Genomic DNA, 23,755 nt, shown 5'->3' with positions numbered 1-23,755 from the left:
TTTATGGTGTATGAAGTTACTAGGATGACAGACAGGAATAAACTCTTACTCAGGAGGTGTAGATTTAAGGTAAGGGACAGGGATTAAAGAAGAGATGCGAGAATCCACTCCCCTCCCCCACACAGAGGCTGGTGGGACTTTTGAACTTACTGGCACTAAGGGTGGCAGACACACAAGCCCTCATAACAGTTAAGTAGTATTTAGATGTGCACTTGCGATGCCAGGGCTATGGGTCAAGTGCTAAAAAATAGCACAGTTAAGTGGTTGTTTTTGACCTGCACAGACTACAGACTTGAAGGGCTGAAGGATTGTTTTCGGTACTGTAGAACTCACGATTACAACTTTGCTGTCAGAGAAGTTGACTTGGACTCAGCCCCTCAGCCTCAAGTTAACTGGAAATAAACTACACTGGTGTTGGAGAAGAAAGCAGGAAATAGATTCCCCACTCCATGATCCCAGCATTCCACTTTTCACTAGCTTTCCAACGTACAAAGCTATTTCAAAGATTCTCAGTGCTTTGAGAATTTTTCATTTTAATTCTAGTGTTTCAAATAAGATCAATGCAAGGTTGAGCAATGTTACCTCTTCTTTCAATTCAGCACTTTACAGCTTTCCAAACTCATTGGAGTTCATTAATTTCAAATTGCAATCTCTTCGTTATCTTGTTTTTCTTTCTCTTTGCTGGGATGTCCTGTTTATTTGCTTTCAGAAAGCAGCCACTCACACCTTTAGTTATTGCTTTTCTTGTCCTAGTACCATCTCTTTGGCACCATGACAGCATTTGTCAGTCACTGTTAGTTTAGCACCGACCTTCCAGTTTGTTCTTTCATCCCTCCATTTTCCCACCTTTCTGTCCTTTCATTTGGTCAAAACCCAATACATTTCTGACTTTTTCTACTTCTTATGGCAAGTCACAGAACTCAAGCATCGACAGTTTCACTTCCCACAGCTGCTGTCAGATTTGCTGAGTATTAATTAAACTTTGTCATTTTATTTCAGATTTCCACTATTTTACCTTTATAAACAAATTTAAAGTAGGACAGTCATGAGCTATACAGCACTGAAACAGATCCTTCAGTCCAACTTGTTTGCGCTGACCGAATACCCCAAACTGATTTAGTCCTAAGTTGCTAGCATTTTGAGATAGTGTAATTTCATAACTTTCAGCTTAGTTATGACATGATCTCTCATTCCTAATGCTTCTCAACATTTAAAGCAAAACAAAAAAAAAAGAAAGCAAACAGGAAACTTCAAAAACTTATTAAGCCACTTTCAGAGGGAAAACAAAGTAAACCACATACAGACCATCAAAATAAGCATGGATTTATATAAAACGTCAAGAAAATGCTTTGCTCAGGAAATATCAACTTCTAGACAAATTAACAAAAGCAATTTAAGTGCCCTCACTGTGCTGATCCCATCCAGGTAGTTCTCCTATAATGCACGTTTATTAAAAGCGATTTGGCTATTAAGTGATTAGCGAATTGTGGACCATTTTATTTTAGAAAGAGAGACAACTCCTGTTTGCTGTTATGCAAATCCATTTCCGGCACTTACCCAAACAGCAAAAGACAGCCTAGTGATCCTGTCTGCAAAATGCAAATTCAGTGTGTTCAGCTGAAGCAGAAATGCAATTAGCGCTGCAAGCCTTGAAACTGTGAATTATAGTCTACGTTTGGAAGGAACTTTATTTCAAACTGGGGGAGAATCTGGAGGTGGTCAGTCAGCTTGCACGCTGGTGAAGAGCTCCGTGAAAGGTACAGTGCAGTATTCTGTGATTTTAGTGTCAAAGTGTTAAAAATACTGTATTATTACATTAAAATATGATTTAAAGATTTACTTAGACAATGCTTCCGTGTGTGTTTGGCTATTATTTAGTTTTGATTTTTACTGATATTTTTGGTGGTTCATACCAACCCGGTTTTTCCCATTATGTGATTTTCTATAATAATGTTGCACAGGAACGCTTTAAAGGAGAACTACCTGTAGTTCTACCTGTACACATTAATTCCTACCATCCAACAGCTCACTGTGTTTCAAGGACTGCCCAAATTCTCACCTGGTGAAGTGTCTCTGGACGAAGTGAAAAAAAGTCCCAGGTCATGTCCGCATCCTTTAGGTGGGTTTGGGGGTTCCTCTTCTGGGTGTGGATAAATGAAGGAAACTGAAAATAGAAAGCGAGAGAAAGAGGAATATGAACATATGAATCACTTTGAAAACGCAGCCATTTTATCAAACAGAAAATCATAAAAAACAAAATTTCAGATTTGATTTTTTGGATTTTTTGTTACTATTATGTTCACATTTATAATGGAATAAACCAACCCAAAGTTAGCAATTCTGATTCCATAGTTCAGCCAACAGGCTCCCAGTATTCCTTCAAAAATGGTTTTCTGGAATTGCTTTTCATCTGGCATCTTTTTCTCAGTAACAGATTTTGTTAATTCAAAATAACGTAACAAAACAAGAGTTACATATTTCACTATAACATAATTAAATATATCTATTATTTAGACTATCCTTTTCCAGATATGTCTATCTGAAGACCTTTGCCTACCCCAGAAATCTGGGCTGGAGTTAACATATTTTTCTACAGATATGATACCAGTTTGTCAGTGAATTACACATTAAACACACTTTTTTCCCCCAAGGGTACAAAAATGTTCAAGCAGCTGTATCACAATATAAACTATTAATTTCCACCAAATCTGCTCCAAGGAAAGGCTAATTCCAAAAGCTTCAAAGTCAAATGATGTGTTTTAAGAAAAAAAATTGCATACCTTTTCGACTCTTCATTTTGAGTCCTGTGTACTTTAGAGAGTGCAAGAGAGATAATGTTCACACTCATCAGGCAGGAATATAAATGCATTTTTCTCCATTTCTTATGACAATTGTCAAAATAAAATTAAGACTGAAGACAGCCATGAAAGCCAAGGACACATACAAGTTATGAACCAGGCCAGAACCCCTCAAAATATTTTAAGAAGGTAGCCTAGACTCTAGCTTTTTCTTATTTTAAAGGCATACATGAAGTGGGTGTTCCAGATATGATGCAGCCAGTCAAATCATTCTTTAGCAAATCAGAACTTATTTAAACACCCGGGATAAGTATCTCTTCCTCTCATACACAATCTCACGCTCATATAGTCTTGCCAACTCCAAGACAATCTCTCTCTCTCACTTTCTTTTTTGCTCATATACAACCTTTCTCTCTCTCTCAATCTCAGTTTGGTTCTTGTGTCTAAATGAACCAAGATGACCTGAGTGGTTGGGGGGGGAAAGAGGATGGGAGTAGGGAACGAAGCTCGAAGATCAGTCTTGATCATATCAAATGACAGAGCATGCTTGGGAGACCGACTGGCATACCCCTGGTCCTATCTATCTTCAAATGTTTCTATGGAATGTCTCTAGGGTGATTGACAAGACCCACGTTGGGTGGGAGAAAAAGCTGTGGGGACAACCAAAGGGGCTGTGACCCGATACAGCCAGCTTCACCGAGTGGGCAAGTCATTGGCAGATGGAATGTAATGTGGAGAAGTGTCCATGTGCAGCATAGATTTCCAAAATAGCTCAGTGACAGATTAAAATCCCCATTTCCTACCCAGTCCACACTTCCAGTCCCAGGGAGGTTTCCTCTATGAGTGAGGGTAGGTTTCTGACTGGATATTATTACATTGCAACATGAAGATACTGAGCGTAACAGAGTTTGCTACATCCGATCATAACCAGCTACTTTGCTGTCGGCGTTGTGTGGATTTGCAGGAAGAACAGAAAAAGCAGAATGTTTGTGTGTAAAATGGTGAGAAACTCAAACATCCCTGTGGTGGTGGAGTTCATAATCAGAGGACATAGGCTTAGAGTGAGAGGGAAAAGATATAAATGAGATCGGAGGGGCAACTTTGTCACACAGTGGGTGGTTACGTGTATGGAACGAGATGCCACAGGAAGTGGTGGAGGCTAGTACGATTACAACATTTAAAAGGCATCTGGATGGGTATATGAATAGGAAGGGTTTGGAGGGATATATGCTGGGTGCTGGCAGGTGGGACTAGATTGGGTTGGGGTATCTGGTCAACATGGACGAGTTGGACCGAAGGGTCTGCTTCCGTGCTGTACATCTATGACTCTGATTCTATGACTACAGTTGAAACACAAACAAAAGAAAGCGGAATTCAGAATAATAACCAACCCAACACAGCAACTTAACTAATTAACTGTTCGATTACTGTAACCCCTCAAACCCATCCAATAGCAAAAAAGGTAAATTCAAACACAGATTCTTACAGGCACGAGAACAACATCCAAGAGAGATTTCAGAAGAAAGACCGAAGAATTCTTTACTCTAAGCTTGCAACTCTCCTAGATCCACCCATCTTGTGCCTGCTACAGCTAAAACCAAACTAGAAAAAAAAACCTGAACTGGGAGAACTGGTCACTCCCCTTTCATTGCTAAATTAGACTCTTTGTCACCTTTGCCTTTAAGGCCTCTGTTCAAAAAAGGTCATTTTGTCCTTGGTTTTTAAAGTGGCAACATTGCCACATACCACAGTGAAAGGAGAAAGGAGGAGAAGGAGAGAGAAGCAGAATCAGAGAGGCAAACCATAAACGCAATAGTGATTAATAAATTTTACTTTCCACAAGTGCATTTTTCCATTACGTATTTTGTAATGGAGTAAGTAAACCCTTTTCTTACAGTGGCATCGCTGCTTAAGTTTGAATATAATTACAAGGCAATGACCTTAGTTATCTAATTGCCATTATAAATACATATCAGAATTATCCTCAAAAGGCAAATAAAACACCATAAATGATAAATTTCACTCAATCTTGTAACCACCTGCAAGGGACGTCAGCCTGCGGAGCTTATTTTCCCACTTGCTCACTTTCAAATCAAGAGAATTTCTAACTTTCAACATAAAAAAGTTATATTTTCAGTACCATAGATGTTGTTCTTAAGCATTTATGATAAAAGTACACAGATAAAAGAGGGAAATAAAGTCACATGAAAAATTGGGGCTTCTCCTAATGAGTATTGTAGTTATCTATCACTATCACACTGGAAATATTTCCCATGTGTTTCAGTAATGAATTTCTTAGCAAGGTACTTCTGGAAGCAAAACAACATCTTGATTTTGACATTTTAATAGAAAATTTTCTGTTAAAATATTTTTAACAGATTCATACAAAAGATTTTAGTAGAATATATCTTAGATAAAACTATTTGAAAAGTTGGAGAAATGCATTCAAAGCATTATGGGAAGAATTATCTTTCCATAATATTCAACGGACTTGTTATTCAACACAGACATTAAATGCCAGTCTTCAGCAATCACTAACCAAGAGAGGGTCCCGGATGAAGAAGATGGGGGTGTTGTTACCAGTTAGATCCCAATTTCCATCCTCAGTGTAAAACTTACAAGCAAATCCTCGAGGGTCACGGACGGTGTCTGCAGAACCTGATTCACCACCTATAGATAGATAGGTAGATCAATCAAATCAATAATAAGTGATTGAATGTTACAATAACAGAATCTTTGGATATACAGATACTTCTCATAAAAAGCGTATTTTGGCAGCACAATTTGGCTATAACGTTGCCGAATAATTAGGGAATGGCACTTTTGAGAATGCTTACTTCTGTTCACAATAGCACGATTCCAGCAGTGATCATTTCACACACTTCATTCCATGCATGCACCACTGCCAGTACCAAGGTCTCTGTGCTATTTTGGGCATGCGCTGACATCAGCTGTTGTAGAGCACGAGAGGGGTACAGTACTATACATTGAGCAGCTTCATCTCAAAAATTAAACTAATGAATACTCATTGCTCTCCCTCAAAAACGAGAATATTGTATAATTCCTGCAGGACTGCATTACTCTTAAAACGTACCATTTGCCTCTAATTTGTTCTTGTACCTACATATCACACAATCTACTCAGATTTGTTTTTTGCAAAACATGGAGGGGCATAGTGTCAAGAATGTTAGCACACAGCATCCAGATGGTGAATGCTAAAGAAAGACTATAACACTGGAAGAGAAGCTAGATGCTATAAAGCATTTTGGGCATACAGAGACAACGGGATACTGCTCACTTAACAGGAATAAGGGAGTCTACCTCACCCACCATGCGAGGCAAATATGAAAAGATTAAAGCAAGCTGTACAGCTGGAACAAGTCTGAGTGCCAGCAAATCTAAGAGGTCACAGCCAAAGAAACTTGAGGAGATGGAGAGGTTTCTAAATATTTGGAAAGATGATCAAACAAAAAAAAAGCGACTTGGGACAATCTCTCTCAACATAATATCTATTTATGAAAATAGAAAGAACAGTACTCAAAATCCTGCAGATGTGCCTGGCTTTAGGAAATGCTATGCATTCCATAACAAAGTGGTGAATCTACCTATGCAGATGAGAGGCTTGCGCTGGTATTTCCTCCTATTTAAAAAAAAAATTGATGAAGGCGGCTATACCTTAGGTCAAATCTTCAATTTGGATGTGACAGGTTTATACTAGAAGCGAATGCCAGCAAGAACCTACATTTCTAACAATGAAGCACATGCTCCAGGCTTTGAGGTGGCAAAGGATTCTCTGACTGTGCTGCTGGTTGCCAATGTTAGTGGAGACTTAAAGCTTAAGCCTGTGGTGGTGTACCAGTCTGCCAACCTCCAAAGAGAAAGTGAGGACTGCAGATGCTGGAGACTAGAGTTGAAAGATGTGATGCTGGAAAAACACAGCAGGCCAGGCAGCATCCGAGGAGGAGAATTGACGTTTCGGGCATAAGCCCTTCTTCAGGAATGAGGCCAACCTCCAAGCCTTGAAAGGTTACCCCAAGTCTACTCCAGGCATCCACTACAGGTCAAGCAAAACAGGTTGACTAAAGGGGAATTTGTTTCTGAGCTTACTGATGATGATGTTCTGGAAGGTGCTTTTAAATAATATTGCAAACAAAAAAAAAGTGGACTTCAAGGCTCTCCTCATCCAGGATAATGCACCAAGCCATTCAGCCACCATAGCACTACTGCTACCTCCAAACACAACCTCTCTCATTCAGCCCATGGACCAGGGTGCAATATCAGGTTTTTAAAGCTTATTATTTAAGATGCACATTCAAGAGGCTGATTGCAGCTACTGATGGGGATAAGGACAGAGTTCTTCAATTTTTGAAGAGCTTAAACATCAAGAATGCTATGACATTATTGTAGAGGCCTGGGATGATGTCAGTAAGAGCTGAAAATGTGTTGCTGGAAAAGCGCAGCAGGTCAGGCAGCATCCAAGGAACAGGAGAATCGACGTTTCGGGCATAAGCCCTTCTTCAGCATTCCTGAAGAAGGGCTTATGTCCGAAACGTCGATTCTCCTGTTCCTTGGATGCTGCCTGACCTGCTGCGCTTTTCCAGCAACACATTTTCAGCTCTAATCTCCAGCATCTGCAGTCCTCACTTTCTCCTCGATGATGTCAGTAAGGACTGCTGCATGCAGTTTGGCAGCAGCTTTAAAGAGGTGCTTCCAAATATCAAAGAGCATTGTGTTGCCCTTGCAAAGCAGGTTAGGTTTGAAGAAGTGAAAATTGAAGATGTTGACGAGCTGCTTGAGTTCCACTCTCTACAACTGATCTACAACAGCTTGTTGATAAGGGGAAATGGAAGCTGGAGATAAAAAAGATGAAGTCCAGGATGTAATACCATGACAGCCTTGCACTTCTCTTTTGTCTTCCATCCTGAGGGAATTTGAGAGGCAGCTGCAGCTCTTAGAGGACAATGAATACAACACAGAACACAGCAGGGTTGCAGTTCCTTCAGTAAATTATTATTTGGCACCCTGTGAACAGCTTCTTCAATTCAGAAGTAGGGCGAAGCAGCAAAAACTGAATGTCTTTTTTAAACCAACCCCCAAGAAAGAAACAAACAGTCAGAAGACAAATCAACCACAGCCATTTCACTTCTGCAACCAAAATTGCACCTGACAATAGTGATGATGACGACGAGACTCCTGCATTAACAATATTTTTTCAATGTTATTGTTATTTTTGATTCATTAATAAACGAGAGTTAAACTTTCATTCAGACTGTGCTATACTGTGTGCACGTTAGGCCTTTGGGTGATTTTTGAGTGATTGTGATTTTTGCTGGTCTACCCCCACGTCCGCTTTCTCCAGTCCCCATTACTTCTATTTAACAATTTTCTATTAAGCGAGGTTTCGCTGGAAAGCAACTATATAGTGTTACAGGAGAACTACCTGTGCACTGCACATCAACTGAAAATTGAAGTGAAGTGATGATAGCAGATGCTTTCCAGACGAAATTCAAGGAAATGCTCATCTCTCTAGTAGATGCATGATCATTGGTGACTGTAGTCAATTTGTAATCTGCTACTCTTGACCTATTAGAACACAAGAATTCCTGATTTAAAGCAAGTCCTTTCTACTGCCTTTATAGTGGTCTCATCCTGGTTTGTTTCAAAGTTGTAAATTGCTTTCCTGATTCTTTGGAAGAAACTCTTGGATTTTAATTTGTCTTCATCAAAGCAATCTTGGTTCCTCCTGGATGGGGAAGCCAAATGCTTCCAATGCTTTTTTTCCTAAGACAGATTTCAATTGTTCTCACTGCTCTGCACTTACAGGTTTTAGGCTTGTGGATCTTTCCTTTTCGGTGATGACCGGGATGAGCAAAAGCTCCAAGGCAGTCGTGGCAAAAGCACGTGTAATGGTAATGGTTCACTTCTGCTGGAATTCTTCACATAGAAAATTATTAATGTTGGGTTCATGCTAAGTACTGGTATGCCAATACAAGCTATAGATATATTACACATTAATGCCCACGGTTGAATATAAAACTAACAAACTAGTTCAAGACAACACTGCCTTCATTATCAACCATTGCCCACATCAAGAAAACTGTACTGAAATCTGTGTGGCATGAGCCATGTCAAAACATAACAATGTTAATCTTCGATAGTAAATACAGCATTTTCTGAACTCAGGATGCCCTTCTCCTACAGCAGGTGAGTCCTAGTAGATAGCAAAGTCAATAATGGAGGCCTCTGCCACTCTGAAACCATGAGCATAGTTTAGAAACCTGGCTCTTTATCACTTCTTATTTGGCATGGCCTTTGCTGAGTGGGCAACTACATTATTCCATAGTTTGTCATTGTATCCTACACTTCTTGTTGATATATTTTCACCTTTTTCTTAAAAGGAAAAAGTCAAGCTTTTTTTTGAAAAGCAAGATGTGCATTTCTGTTCTTGTTGTGCTGACTTTAATTAAACTATATACTTTGTAGGCCTGTAGATTTCTGCTAACATTTGTTTAAATATTCAGGAAACCATTTGTTGTGTTTGTAGAGTTGAGATTTTGCTGTACTTTAGAATATGCAATTTCTGTCTTTTGGCAACATGAAAATGCCTACAAGAAACAAGGGAGGCTTTGTGATTTCAGATAAACAAATTAAGATGCTAATTTCTGAAGTGCAGCGTGGATTTGCAGACAAATTGTTCACTTGATGTGCAGTCAGATGAAGATATCCAAATATCCAGCAAGTCTGCAGAACAAGGCACTGTTTTGGTTTTGACTATTTCTTCAAATTATATCTACTGATGTAAAAAGGAGTATAGTGAAGCTGTTTAGCTTTTAAAATTGAAACTGTGCAGTATAATTTAACATGTCTGTGAATAGCCTGCTGTGGAGAGGATTACAGAGAATTAGAAGTCAGAACTGTACCACAGAGGAACAGGCCCGTTGGCCACCATAACTGTACTAACCACAATGCCATTCTAAACTAATCCAATTGCCTGTATATGCTCCATATCCCTCTATTGCCGGTCTACTCATGTGTGTCTGTCTAAATGCATCTTAAATGTTGCTGTACTAATATACAGGCAACACCAAAAATCTCAGATTGAAATGCCAATCCATAGGAATGTATTAAATTTCTTTTTGATTCTTCCAGGTAACTAACATACCTAGCAATTTAAAAATGGACACCCCCCCCCCTCCCTCACACTCCCCTCAATGCTATGCTAAGTGACAAGTCATGGAATAATATAAATTTCCCAGACAATACGTTCCCAACACTTAGACAAGATAAGAAGTGATAAACTACAGACTCAAAGGAACAGTATAATCAGAAAGTGCCTTTATTTTTGATTTATTAATTTGGGAACATGAGCATCACTGCCCTAAAACGTGCCAGCAATTTTATGCGTCAGCTTTTGAACAACTGAATGGCTTGAGTGGACAATGTTCAGAATAAACTGAATTACAGCCAAGGCAAGTGATTGGTCACTGGCTCACAACACTGAATAAAGCAGTGCAAATTAACCTGATGTTTTTGAAACTTGTACATTAACAGCCTTAAAAAAAAAAGTTTCCTTTAAGATGCAGTTAAGAATCAACCACATTGATGACTCACATATGCATCTGGCAAGGATGGCAGTTCTCAGAAGAATATTTATGAATTGGCTGGGTTTTCATGAGAAACCAAAAATGTGGTATTCATTATTGATCCAACTTCAACCTTTAAAATGAAACTGTAAACTCTCATTGGGGGATCTGATCTGGGATTATTAATCTTGGTCTCTCGATTACTTATTAAGTACCAGAACCATAATATTACAATCCACCATTTAATATCAAAAAAGGAAGCTAGACAGATTTGATACCTTTGATATGGGGAAAAACATTACTTACGCACAACAAAAACAAAAAAAAAGGAAGCAGACAAAATTGACCCCAAACCTTAAAAAAAAGAAGAGTAGGAACTCTTACCAACTGTTGAGAAGCGGACAGATGCAGATGTTCTCTTTCCAACTGGGTGAAATAATTTGGCTTTGCAGTACCTCGAAATATCATGGGTCACCTCAAAGAAGCCAAAGGCACCTAACAGAAAGGTAAAAAGACAGTCATAAGCTCTAACAGTCGCCCGTTTCATTTTCAAATTTCACTTCAGTCACCTTAATTATACCCGAACGTACACATTGTATATCGAAGGGTAACACATGCAACAATGTTCAAAGTTCAATGAACTAGAGCACTGTGCAAGATCACATTAACGTACAGGACTCAAAGGAACAGTATAATCACAAAGAGCCTTTATTTTTGATTTATTCATTTTGGGCACATAAGTATTACTGCCCTAAAAGGTGGCCGCATTTTATTCATCAGCTTTTGGCTTGAGTGGACAATGTTCAGAATAAACTGGAAATGCAGTCAAGGCATGTGTATCATTGTTCAATCCAAAGGACTTATACACTTAATGGTAAGGTCTTTGGAAGTGTTGCTGATCAAAAGACCTTGGAGTGCAGGTTCATAAGCTCCTTGAAAGTGATGCCCCAGGTGGATAGGATAATGAACAAGGTATTTGGTATGCTTTCCTTTATTGGTCAGAGTATTGAGTATAGAAGTTGTGAAGTCACTTTGCAGCTGTACAGGACATCGGTTAGGTCATTTTTGGGATATTGCATGCAATTCTGGTCTCCCTCCTGTAGGAAGGATATTCTGAAACTTGAAAGGATTCAGAAAAGGTTTACAAGGATGTTGCCAGGTTAGAGAATTTGAGCCATAAGGAGAGGCTGAATAGGCTGAGGTTGTTTTCCCCTGAAGCATCGGACGCCGAGGAGGCTTATAGGAGGTTTATAAAGTCATAAGGGGCACTGTTGGTAAATAGAGAAGGTCTTTTCCCTGAGGTGGAGGAGTCCAGAACTAGAGGGCATAGATTTAAGGTGAGAGTGTAAAAATTTTAAAAAAAGACCCAAGGGACAATTTTTTCATGCAGAGTTAGTGAATATATGGGATGAGCTGCCAGAGGACGGGGAGGAGGCTGGTACAGTTACAGTATTAAAAAGGCATCTGGACAGGTATATGAATAGGAAGAGTTTAGAGGAATATAGGCCAAGTGCTGGCAAATAGAAATAGATTAATATAGGATATCTGGTCAGCATGGATGAGTTGGATCGAAGGGTCAGTTTTCATCTTGTACATCTCTATGATTCTAAGAACCCAAGGTAATTTTGATCTACATGAAGATTAACCAAATTAGATTGGCAAAAGTAGCCTTGAAGGGGTGTTGACAGTATGTGAAATCTGTGGATGTATTGTACTGATTTCCAAAAGGCATTTGATAGATGCCAAAGGATATTGAGGAAAGCAAAAGATCATGGTATAGGGAGCAACATATAGGCATTCAAGAATGGGAATAGGGCTAATCCTAGGAATTCGACTAGTCAGTCTCACGGCTCTAGTGGGTAGTGTATTGGTGAGGATTCTGAGACACAGGATTTATGATTACTTGGAAACCCATAATTTCATTAGAGATAGTCAGCATGGCTCTGGGAGGGGCAGTTCATGCCTCACATTTCTTACTGAATGCTTTGAGGATGTGACAAAATATGATGAAGGTAGAGCAGTGGATGTGGGGTACATGAATTTTAGCAAGGCATATGAGAAAGTTCCCCACGGGGGGGTAACTCATTCGCAAAGTAAACAGGCATCAGATACAGGGAAATCTGGCTAGCCCATAGAAGACAGAGGGAGGTGGTAGATAAAAAGCATTCAGCCCAAAACTTGGTCAAGTATATTCCTGTCAAGGCGAAAGGGAAGGCTGGTAGGTATAGGGAATGCTGAATGACTAAAGAAATTGAGGGTTTGGTTAGGAAAAAGAAGGAAGCATATATGTCAGGTATAGACAGGATAGATCAAGTGAATCCTTAGAAGAGTATAAATGAAGTAGTATAGTTAAGAGGGAAATCAGGAGGGCAAAACAGGGATATGAGATAGCTTTGGCAAATAGAATTAAGGAGAATCCAAAGGGTTTTTACAAATATATTAAGGACAAAAAAGGGTAACTAGGGAGAGAATAGGGCCCCTCAAAGATCAGCAAGGTGGCCTTTGTGTGGAGCCACAGAAAATGGGGGAAGATACTAAATGAATATTTTGCATCAGTAATTACTGTGGAAAAGGATATGGAAGATACAGACTGTAGGAAAATAGATGGTGACATCTTGCAAAATGTCCAGATTACAGAGGAGGAAGTGCTCGATGTCTTGAAACAGTTAAAAGTAGATAGATCCCTAGGACCTGATCAGGTGTACCAGAGAACTCTGTGGGAAGCAAGAGAAGTGATTACTGGGCCTCTTGCTGAGATATTTGTATCATCAATAGTCACAGATGAGATGCCGGAAGACTGAAGCTTGGCAAATGTGGTGCCACTGTTTAAGAAGGGCGGTAAAGACAAGCCAGGGAACTATAGACCGGTGAGCCTGACCTCGGTGGTGGGCAAGTTGTTGGAGGGTATCCTGAGGGACAGGATGTACATGTATTTGGAAAGGCAAGGACTGATAGTCAACATGGCTGTGCGCGTGGGAAATCACGTCTCACAAACTTGATTGAGTTTTTTGAAGAAGTAACAAAGAAGAATGAGGAGGGCAGAGCAGTAGATGTGATCTATATGGACTTCAGTAAGGCGTTCGACAAGTTCCCCACGGGAGACTGATTAGCAAGCTTAGATCTAATGGAATACAGGAAGAACTAGCAATTTGGATACAGTTTCCTCATTTCCCCTTCCCCCACCTCACCCCAGTTCCAAACTTCCAGCTTAGCACTGTCCCCATAACTTGTCCTACCTGCCTATCTTCTTTTCCACCTCGCCACTCCACCCTCCCCTCCCCCCCCCCCCCGACCTATCACCTTCATCCCCTTCCCCACTCACCTATTGTATTCTATGCTACTTTCTCCCCACCCCCACCCTCCTCTCACTTATCTCTCCACCCTTCAGGCTCTCTGCCTGTATTCCTGATGAAGAGCTTTTGCCCGAAATGCCGATTTTACTGCTCCTCGCATGCTGCCTGAACTGCTGTGCTCTTCCAGCACCACTAATCCAGAATTTGGACACAGAACTGGCTCAAAGGTAGAAGCCAGAGGGTGGTGGTGGAGGGTTGTTTTTCAGACTGGAGGCCTGGTGACCAGTAGAGTGCCACAAGGAACGGTGCTGGGTCCTCTACTTTTTGTCATTTACATAAATTATTTGGATGCGTGCATAAGAGGTACAGTTAATAAGTTTGCCGATGACACCAAAATTGGAGGTGCAGTGGACAGCGAAGGGGTTTACCTCAGATTACAAAAGGATCTGGACCAGATAAGCCAATGGGCTGAGAAGTGGCAGATGGAGTTTAATTCAGATAAATACAAGGTGCTGCGTTTTGGGAAAGCAAATCTTAGCAGGACTTATACACTTAATGGTAAGGTCCCAGGGAGTGTTGCTGAACAAAGAGACCTTGGAGTGCACGTTCACAGCTCCTTGAAAGTGGAGTCGCAGGTAGATAGGATAGTGAAGGCGGCGTTTGGTATGCTTTCCTTTATTGGTCAGAATATTGGGTACAGGAGTTGGGAGGTCATGTTGCAGCTGTACAGGACATTGGTTAGGCCACTGTTGGAATATTGCGTGCAATTCTGGTCACCTTCCTATCGCAAAGATGTTGTGAAACTTGAAAGGGTTCAGAAAAGATTTACAAGGATGTTGCCAGGTTTGGAGGATCTGAGCTACAGGGAGAGGCTCAACAGGCTAGGGCTGTTTTCCCTGGAGCGTCAGAGGCTGAGGGGTGACCTTATAGAGGTTTACAAAATTATGAGGGGCATGGATAGGGTAAAGAGGCAAAGTCTTTTCCTTGGGATCGGGGAGTCCAGAACTAGAGGGCATAGGTTTAGGGTGAGAGAGGAAAGATATAAAAGAGGCTTAAGGGGCAACTTTTTTTCACACAGAGGGTGGTACGTGTATGGAATGAGCTGCTAGAGGATGTGGTGAAGGCTGTTTCAATTGCAACATTTAAGAGGCATTTGGATGCGTATATGAATAGGAAGGGATTAGAGGAATACGGGCCAGGTGCTGGCAGGTGGGACTAGATTGGGTTGGGATATCTGATTGTCATGGACTGAAGGGTCTGTTTCCATGCTGTACATCTCTATGACTCTATGACCAGTATTGCACCGCAAGGATTGGTTCTGGGACCTCTGAGGTTTATAAAATTCTTGGATGAGGAAGTGGAAGGATAGGTTAGTAAGTTTGCCAATAACATGAAGATTGGAGTGGTAGATAGTATGAAGGGCTGTTCCTGAAGAAGGGTTACACCCAAAATGTCGACGTCTGCACCTCCTGATGCTGCCAGGCTTGCTATGTTCTTCCAGCCTCCTGCCTGTCTACGTAAGTTGCAATGGGACATTGACAGGATGAAGAACTGAGCTGATAAGTGGCAGATGGAGTTCAACCTGGAAAAGTGTGAAGTGATCCACTTTGATAAACCTTTAAATTTCGAGAATACTGTCATTACAACTGTGCCACTGCATTCCCCCTTCAGAGCCCTGTAACTGAAATGACTACACTATACATCCTTTAACAATTTGATGTTGCAATACAGGTTTGATACCAAGAGCTGCAGAAATTCCAGCTCCTATGATGTGCATTAAATCTGTAGCAATTAAAAAGCTCAGTTGGATCTTGGGATCAAACTGATAGCCCTCACCAGAGGACAGTGAGCCCCCCACCAACTCAAACCAAGGATGGTGGACCCGCTGGTGTCCTGGGCCCTGGTCATTTTACCCAGATGTTCCACCCTATCCCTAGTCCCAGCAGCTATTCCAGGACATGCCCTTTCTGGAAAGAATGCTGTGAGCTTCTGAAGTGTTTAGACTGAGAAGAGATTACATCTGGTGTCTAAAAACAGACTAAATTAAAATTTCAAATATATATCCCATTCCCTTTGATAAGGGAAAATATATAGTGATTTGATTTAAGACGATGGGTTGGAGATGTGGGGGTACAAGAAAGAACACGAGAAGGGAAATGTCTAAAGCTTCCCTTTATTAAGTCTGGAGTTCAGAAGTGCTTTATAAACATTAGCACCAAGCTAAGTTTAGGATAATAGTTCTATCAGGAATGTCCCAAATAGTGATCATCTTAAAAGTGAGCAGCTGGAGGCAGGTGGTTTAATGGAGGTTAAGATGATTAAAAGAGTGGATTGAAAATATTTCCTCTGTTGTCAAAGTTGTGTGGTCCTGGTGTCACTCCAAAGCATGCAAGTGTAACAAGTCAAAGACAGCTTTGATCACCCTGGATCCACAAGATGGTGTGTCCTTTTAGCTTGTGTTGATAAGCTTTGCATCTTAATTAAGCTATTTCCATAGCTCCTAGACAGATTCAGACAGAAAATAGTGCAATAATGGTGATCAAACATATCCACGTATTTTCTTAAATTTCTTCGTTGCAACTAAAGGTGGTCATTTTAGATGGACAAGTAACTGAGTTCATATTCTACCAGAGCTGACACTTGAATAATGCATGATCAATTTCCCCATTACTTGGATATCCAAGAGCTGCAGGTAAATTAGGCAGATTTCAAACATCATAAAATTGGTCAAAACATTAAATTCTTGGAAACCTGGCAACAGGGATCTGAGCCAGGACTGTGCTAGTTCTGCCATTCTTTTGTCTTCACCATGTCGACACTTCCAAGGTCACACTCACAGCTCACCCCCATTTCTCTAAGGTGATGTGCCTTGGTGCTGGCATTAATTGTAAAACTAAACTCTCAGCCCAGGTCCTAGAAACACTGCCTTAATATGCATTAATTAACACTGCAAAGCTCATTACAGGTAATATGGTTTTGTAAAATCTAACAATGTTTACTGCAGCTCACTTTTATATTTAAACATTACTAGTTCAGGGAAATGCACCTGTCATTGTATCATACTATTCATTTACACAGTACATAATGCTTTCATCAGCATGTCATGCTTCAAGTGTCTAGAGTTAAGATGGAGTTTTAATTTGTACCCTCAGGTCACATTCTTTGATGGAGTTATCATAAAAGTACACTGACATATTGATTGTGAAACATAACACAATAGGTTTCTCATTAAAACTGTCTCACCTAACATTCTGATATCTATTTTACCAATGACTAATGTAATTCATTAGCCAAAGTTTCAACTGACCTGCGCCCTTTGCATGTACAACACGCTCAGGGATCCTTTCCCGGTCGAAGTGTGCCATCTCATCAAGATATACAGTGTCCTGCATAAGCATTGGCCCTCGAGGCCCAGCCGTAATGGCATTTAGCTTGTCACCAATAGGTTGGCCACCTCCAGTAGTTAAGGTATCCACATTCTAAAGAAATGACAAAAATTACAAAACTCACAAAGGGACAATTTATGGAGTCGGCTGTCTTAAGCCACTGAAAATGCACATTGAAAAGCACAGAAACTGAAATCATCTTTTTCTGTCCACTCCACATTCGTAAAAACCTCACCATTTTACATCGAAGTCCAGGCACAAACATTTTAACTTTTCACTTTGTATTGATATAGGAGGTTGTGTTCCATCTAAAATAAGAAAAGCCTCAAAACCTCCAATTATCAGGTACAACAGTTCTGGCACCTGTTTCTGTGCATGTTCCAACTTAATATATTGCCAAAACTCTTGCTGCAAATCCAGAACATATTTGAATTGAATAGGGCAGCACGGTGGCTCAGTGATTAGCCCTACTGCCTCACAGCGCCAGGGACCAAGTTTGATTCCAGCCTCTGGCGACTGTGTGGAGTTTGCACATTCTCCCCATGTCCTCCAGGTGCTCCGGTTTCCTCCCACAGTCCAAAGATGTGCAGGTTATGTTAAATGGTTAGGGGGAAGCGGGTCACTCTTCGGAGGGTCAGTGTGGACTAGTTGGGCTGACGGGCCTGTTTCCACACTATAGGGTATTAAAAAAAAATCTTGTTCCAATTCCTCCAATCGGAATTCACTTCCATTAACGATATAGATATTTTTATCAACCTGTTCAGAACTTTTATGAGAGACACTCTTATGGAGCAAGTGTACTTGAACCTGGGTGTCACAGTCCAGAAGTAGGGATACGATCACTGCACCACATCAGCCCAAATAGACAGAACTGGCCAAATGCAGTAGATGTACGACTATAACTTATTTCCCATTTCCTTTAAAACGTCAATTATTGCCAACCAAATGCATTTTATTCTGAAACTTTGTCCCCCACAGACTACCGTCGTAAGCCTGTTTTCCTATGGCTCTGGCTGGCAAAAAGAAAGTATATGTGCAGTGGTTTCTCCATCCATAAATCACAGTAAAAAGGTACAACTTCTCCAAAGGTGTGCCAAAAAATACTGCTGCCTCCTACAATTTATTAAAGAACAGAAAATGCCAGTTAGTCTGACCTCAGTGGTGGGAAAGATGCTGGAGTCTATTATAAAGGATGAAATTACAACATCTGGATAGTAGTAACAGGATAGGTCAGAGTCAGCATGGATTTATGAAGGGGAAATCATGCTTGACTAATCTTCTGGAATTTTTTGAGGATGTAACTCCGAAGATGGATGAGGGATATCCAGTAGATGTAGTGTACCTGGACTTTCAGAAACTTTTTGATAAAGTCCCACATAGGAGGTTAGTGAACAAAATTAGGGCGCATGGTATTGGGGGCAAAGTACTAACTTGGATTGAAAGTTGGTTGGCTGACAGGAAACAAATAGTGATAAACGGCTCCATTTCAGAATGGCAGGCAGTGACCAGTAGGGTACCGCAGGGATCATTGCTGTGACTGCAGCTTTTTACAATATATATTAATGATACAGAAGGTGGTATTAGTAATAACATTAGCAAATTTGCTGATGATACTAAGTTGGGTGGCAGGGTGAAATGTGATGAGGAGGTTAGGAGATTACAGGGTGACCTGGACAAGTTAGGTGAGCGGTCAGATGCAGTTTAATGTGGATAAATGTATGGTTATCCACTTTGGTGGCAAGAACAGGAAAGCAGATTACTACCTAAATTGATTCCATTTAGGTAATGGGGCAGTACAAAGAGATCTGGGTGTTCTTGTACACCAGTCAATGAAGATAAGCATGCAGGTACAGCAGGTAGTGAAGAAGGCTAATAGCATGCTGGCCTTCATAACAAGAGGGATTGAGTATAGAAGCAGAGGTTCTTCTGCAGCTGTACAGGGCCCTGGTGAGACCACACCTGGAGTACTGTGTGCAGTACTCTGGTCTCCAAATTTGAGGAAAGACATTCTGGCTATTGAGGGAGTGCAGCGTAGGTTCACGAGGTCAATTCCTGGAATGGCAGGACTACCTTATCCTGAAAGACTGGAGCAACTGGGCTTGTATACCCTTGAGTTTAGAAGACAGAGGGGATCTGATTGAGACATAAGATTATTAAAGGATTGGACAATCTGGAGGCAGGAAACATGTTTCTGCTGATGGGTGAATGCCGAACCAGAGGACACAGCTTAAAAATACCCGGTAGACCATTTAGGACAGAGATGAGGAGAAACTTCTTCACCCGGAGAGTGGTGGCTGTGTGGAAAGCTCTGCCCCAGAGGGCAGTGGAGGCCCAGTCTCTGGATTCATTTAAGAAAGAGTTGGATAGAGCTCTCAAGGATTGTGGAATCAAGGGTTATTGAGATAAGGCAGGAACAAGATACTGATTAAGGATGATCAGCCATGATCATATTGAATGGTGGTGCAGGCTCGAAGGGCAGAATGGCCTACTCCTGCACCTATTATTTATTGTCACAAGATAGTTCACACAGGATTTATAAACAAATACTTGAGGGTTGATGTTGAGTGCAAGACAAAAACAAACATTAACATCTTACTCCCTTACAAATTTTTGTAAATCTGCTTATTTACACCCTTTAGTTTTCATTTTTAGGAATTTATTTTCTTTTTAAAAATTAAAATTGCTGGGAACATTTCTCCTTCCAAATATAGTTCTGCACTCTCAATAAAAGCCCTATGAAGTGCCCCAGATTTTATTCTTCCATAAACAGATTAGTCAGCACTTTCTATAAATTTAATCATTTTTTTCTTGTGCACAACTTCTGTGTTTATATTAGGGTTACAAAGTTTAAAATCTGTCAATTTTGCCTCTCACTTTCAAAAGATTTGAGAACTTGAATATATAAATATTGTCAAAGTATGGAGTCCTGGTCAGCAGCATCAACGAGCAAGAGAGTCAATGTTTCGAGCATAACTATCAGGAATGAGGGGGGTAGTCCAAGGAGGCTAAGAATGCAATAGATAGATGAAGTTGAAGGGTAAGAGTAGGGTGGAGTGGATAGGTGGGAAGGAAGATGGAAAGGTGAAGAGGGCTGTGTCGATGCAGAAGGTTGGATCTCGGATAAGGTGGTGGTGGTGGTGGTGGTGGGGGGGGGAGGGAAAGAGGGGGAGGGGAAATGAGGAAACTGGTTTGCTTATTTCCCCATCCCTCATCTTATCCCAGATCCAATCTAACTCGACATGTTGCAATTGTCCATTTTAAATGGTAGTGGTAATAAGCAATGCTGAATAACAGAATCAGCAACCTAGCAAAATCAGAATTTTTGGAAATTTATATGCCTGGATTTTTATAATCCTTGATATTTTTCTCTGGTTCATGAGCATCAGCCTCTACCAAGTTGATTTTGTATACTCCATGATCCAGACATTGCTTGGGCTGCCTGTTATTGGACAGGCTGAAGAGAAGTCACCAAACTCTGGGTCACTTTGCTGGATAAATGTGTCATACCAGGTCTCCTGAACTACAAACAAGAACAAGTATCATCAGGCCACAGTTCAGAATACACAAATCCACTAAACATTAAATCAGGAAAGTGAACTGTGCTCAGTACACTGTCTATTTATAGTGAGAAATCTTGCGTTACTCTTGCACTGTCAAAGATTTCTCCTTTGTTAATCTTTAACACAAGAGTGATCCTTGAAACATATTCAGAGTCATACAGTCATTCCACATGAAAACAGATTATTTGGTCCAACTCATCTGATCCAATCCCATTTGCCAGCATTTGACCCATATCCCTCTAAACCCTTATTATTCATATATCCATCCATGTGCCTTTTAAATTATGTAATTGTTCCCACCTCCACCACCTCACTTGATACATGCACCATGAAAAAGTTAGGTCCTTTTTAAGTCTTTGCCCTCTCACCTTAAATCCATTTTCTCTAGATTTGGACTTCCCTATCCTAGGAAAAAAGATTTGGTTATTCACTCTATCCATGCCCTTTATGATTTTATAAACCTCTACAAAAAGGAATATTAAAAGGAATATTTAAAGGAATATCTTCCACAATGAAAATCCTGATTGGCTCACTAATCAAGGCCACAAAGCTAATCTTATCAAAGCCATTATACAGCTTCAAATTTTATCTGGAGGGTGATTCTATAAAACAACATGTGGGTGTGGGGCACTTTTTGCCCTGCATCAATTTTCACATTTTGTAACATTAAAAGTGAATTTAATAAATGATCAGAACAATGACAAACACTTCAGTTTATACATCCAAGAGACAAAAGGTAGATTAGCTTGAGTTACAGAAGGCTTGTGGTACCAAAACAACAAGAGTCTTACAATTACATAGAGCTTAGATGAAATCACCAGAATAGTGTGCGCAGTTTGGCCCTTATACCAAAAGGATAAACTTGCTCTGCAGAAGAGAAGTGGTTTGTCCAAAGAGAGAATGAGTAGACCTACATTTCTTAAGAGTTTAGAAGAATTAAACAAGAAGCAGTCTAATTGAAATAGAACATTTTTCAGGGGTTGGGCAGGACTGAAGCCAAAAAAAAGTTTCCCTGGCTGGGGAACGTAGAACACAGTACTACAATCTCAGACCTAACAGGCAACTTTTTCAATTAGAGGGTGGTGAGTGTATGGAAAGAGCTGCCAGAGAATGTGGAAGAGGCTGGTACAATTGCAACATTCAAGAGGCATTTGGATGGGTATATGAATAGGAAGGGTTTGGAGGGATATGGGCCAGGTGCTGGCAGGTGGGACTAGATTGGGTTGGGATATCTGGTCGGCATGGACGGGTTGGACCAAAGAGTCTGTTTCCATGCTGTACATCTCTATGACTTTAATAGGTCAATAATTAATTAATAATTTAGAACACAGCAAGGAGAAATTTGCTGGAAAGAGTTGTGCATCTTGGAATTCTCTACCTCTGAAGACTGTGGATGGTCAAGATAGAAGTCAACAGAGTTTTAGCTAAGAAGATTTACAGATTACATTACAGTGAGGAAACAGGCCCTTCGGCCCAACAAGTCCACACCGACCCGCCGAAGCGAACCCACCCATACCTACATTTACCCCTTACCTAACACTACGGGTAATTTAGTATGGCCAATTCACCTGACCCTGCACATCTTTGGACTGTGGGAGGAAACCGGAGCACCCGGAGGAAACCCACGCAGACACAGGGAGAACGTGCAAACTCCACACAGTCAGTCGCCTGAGGCGGGAATTGAACCCGGATCTCTGGCGCTGTGAGGCAACAGTGCTAACCACTGTGCCACCGTGCCACCCAAGAAATTAGACATTTATGGGAATAATGCAGAAGGACAGACTGTAGGTAGAACGTGTTCTGCCAAATGCTGGAGCAGGGCTAATTGCATGCTCTAGGATCCATTTCTTAAACATGATGCAATTCACAGATTAAAACAAACACAAACAGGGGATAAATCTGAAGCCTCTCAGGGCACCCAAAAACCAATACACCCAATTCATAATGGAGTTCATCTTTTAGTTCTCTCGAAGGGCTTAAAACTTAAAAGAAGTTGCAACTGATGAGTCGGGTAAGACAACAACACAGCCAATCGGTTCAGAGCAGGGCTCGTAGGCAGGGCCTGCAAAAAAGAAAAACAAAAGAAATCCGTTCAGTGTCTACAAATGCAGAGATATTTTGGACAATGACACTGGAATGGGACCTACTGCAGGAATGTAAACACTGCACTGACTGACCTGCTCCGGTTATAGCTGCCACAAGGATATCTAGAATAGGAGATTTTGTTAAAAAAAAAAGAAAGCTCACTTTGCAGCAAACGCACAAGTTTGGGGAAGGGGGGGGGGGGCGAAATTGGAGAGAAGGATATTGCTGGCCTTTTAACCCAAGTAGGCATAAAAGTCATAAGTTCAAGTGCATTGTCCCCCTCCCTTGTTAAGGCTATAAGAAGCGGTTAACAATAACAATAACAATAACAAATGAAGGTTAAAAGATCATGGAAAAGTGACACCACCCCCTCAAAGGGAGGGTGCTGGGTCTTCGAGAAACATCAGTGAGCGAGGGTTTACTTCTCCCAGCCGGGGGGGGGGGGGGGGGACAACATGGAAGCGCTCACCTTGTCGGCCTTCGTGCAGAGCCAGTTGCGAAGCTGGTCACGAGCCGGGTCCCTCGCGTCCGTCATGTTGAACGTCCAAGTATCGAGCTCGCGCTGCCGCCCGCACTCTCACCTCTCCCGGAGAAAAACTCTCACTCCTGTGCCGCTGGCCAACCGCCACACCGCCGGCCCCGCCCACCGTCCACGCCAGCCGCTTATTGGATCACAAAGACGTCATTCAAACTTCACACCGCCCCTGCCTTGCGTCACCGGCTGATTGACCCCCCACCACCCCTAACAGACAGAAAGTCTCCACAGCTCGGACCATGTACTGCAAACACAAACAGGCCCATTGTCCCTGAATGCCCTTTGCTGGTGATTGTCATCTCTGTCCTCTCTGATTCTATATATCGTGTCCAGTTATCCATAGTAATCCTTACAGCATGGAAACAGGCCCTTCAGTCCAACACCAACTCTCCAAAGCGTAACCCATCCAACACCCATTTCCTCTACACTGACCCCTGACTAACGCACCTAACCTAAACACTATGGGCAGTTTACCACACCAATTCACCTAACCTGCACATCTTTGGACTGTGGGA

General features: G+C 41.2%; 1 protein-coding gene across 1 annotated transcript in view; it reads right to left on the bottom strand.

Annotated features, from left to right (window-relative positions):
- The window catches only part of cat (catalase), a 48,130-nt gene extending 24,801 nt beyond the window's left edge, over nt 1-23,329 (bottom strand). Inside the window, exons 1-5 of the mRNA XM_043706238.2 lie at nt 23,175-23,329; nt 16,982-17,153; nt 10,766-10,876; nt 5,338-5,468; nt 2,060-2,164 (exon numbers count right to left, since the gene is read on the bottom strand). Of these exons, the coding sequence (XP_043562173.1) occupies nt 2,060-2,164; nt 5,338-5,468; nt 10,766-10,876; nt 16,982-17,153; nt 23,175-23,240 (585 nt within the window). The 5' untranslated portion in view covers nt 23,241-23,329. The remainder of the gene's footprint in view (nt 1-2,059; nt 2,165-5,337; nt 5,469-10,765; nt 10,877-16,981; nt 17,154-23,174) is intronic.
- Nucleotides 23,330-23,755: the final 426 nt, after the last annotated feature.

This window comes from Chiloscyllium plagiosum, unplaced genomic scaffold, assembly GCF_037043375.1.
Source record: "Chiloscyllium plagiosum isolate Xiang-an unplaced genomic scaffold, Cpla_swu_hap1 HiC_scaffold_18, whole genome shotgun sequence".
NCBI lineage: Eukaryota > Metazoa > Chordata > Chondrichthyes > Orectolobiformes > Hemiscylliidae > Chiloscyllium > Chiloscyllium plagiosum.
Note: the sequence above shows the minus strand (reverse complement) of the source record. Positions and strands in the feature narration are given on the sequence as shown.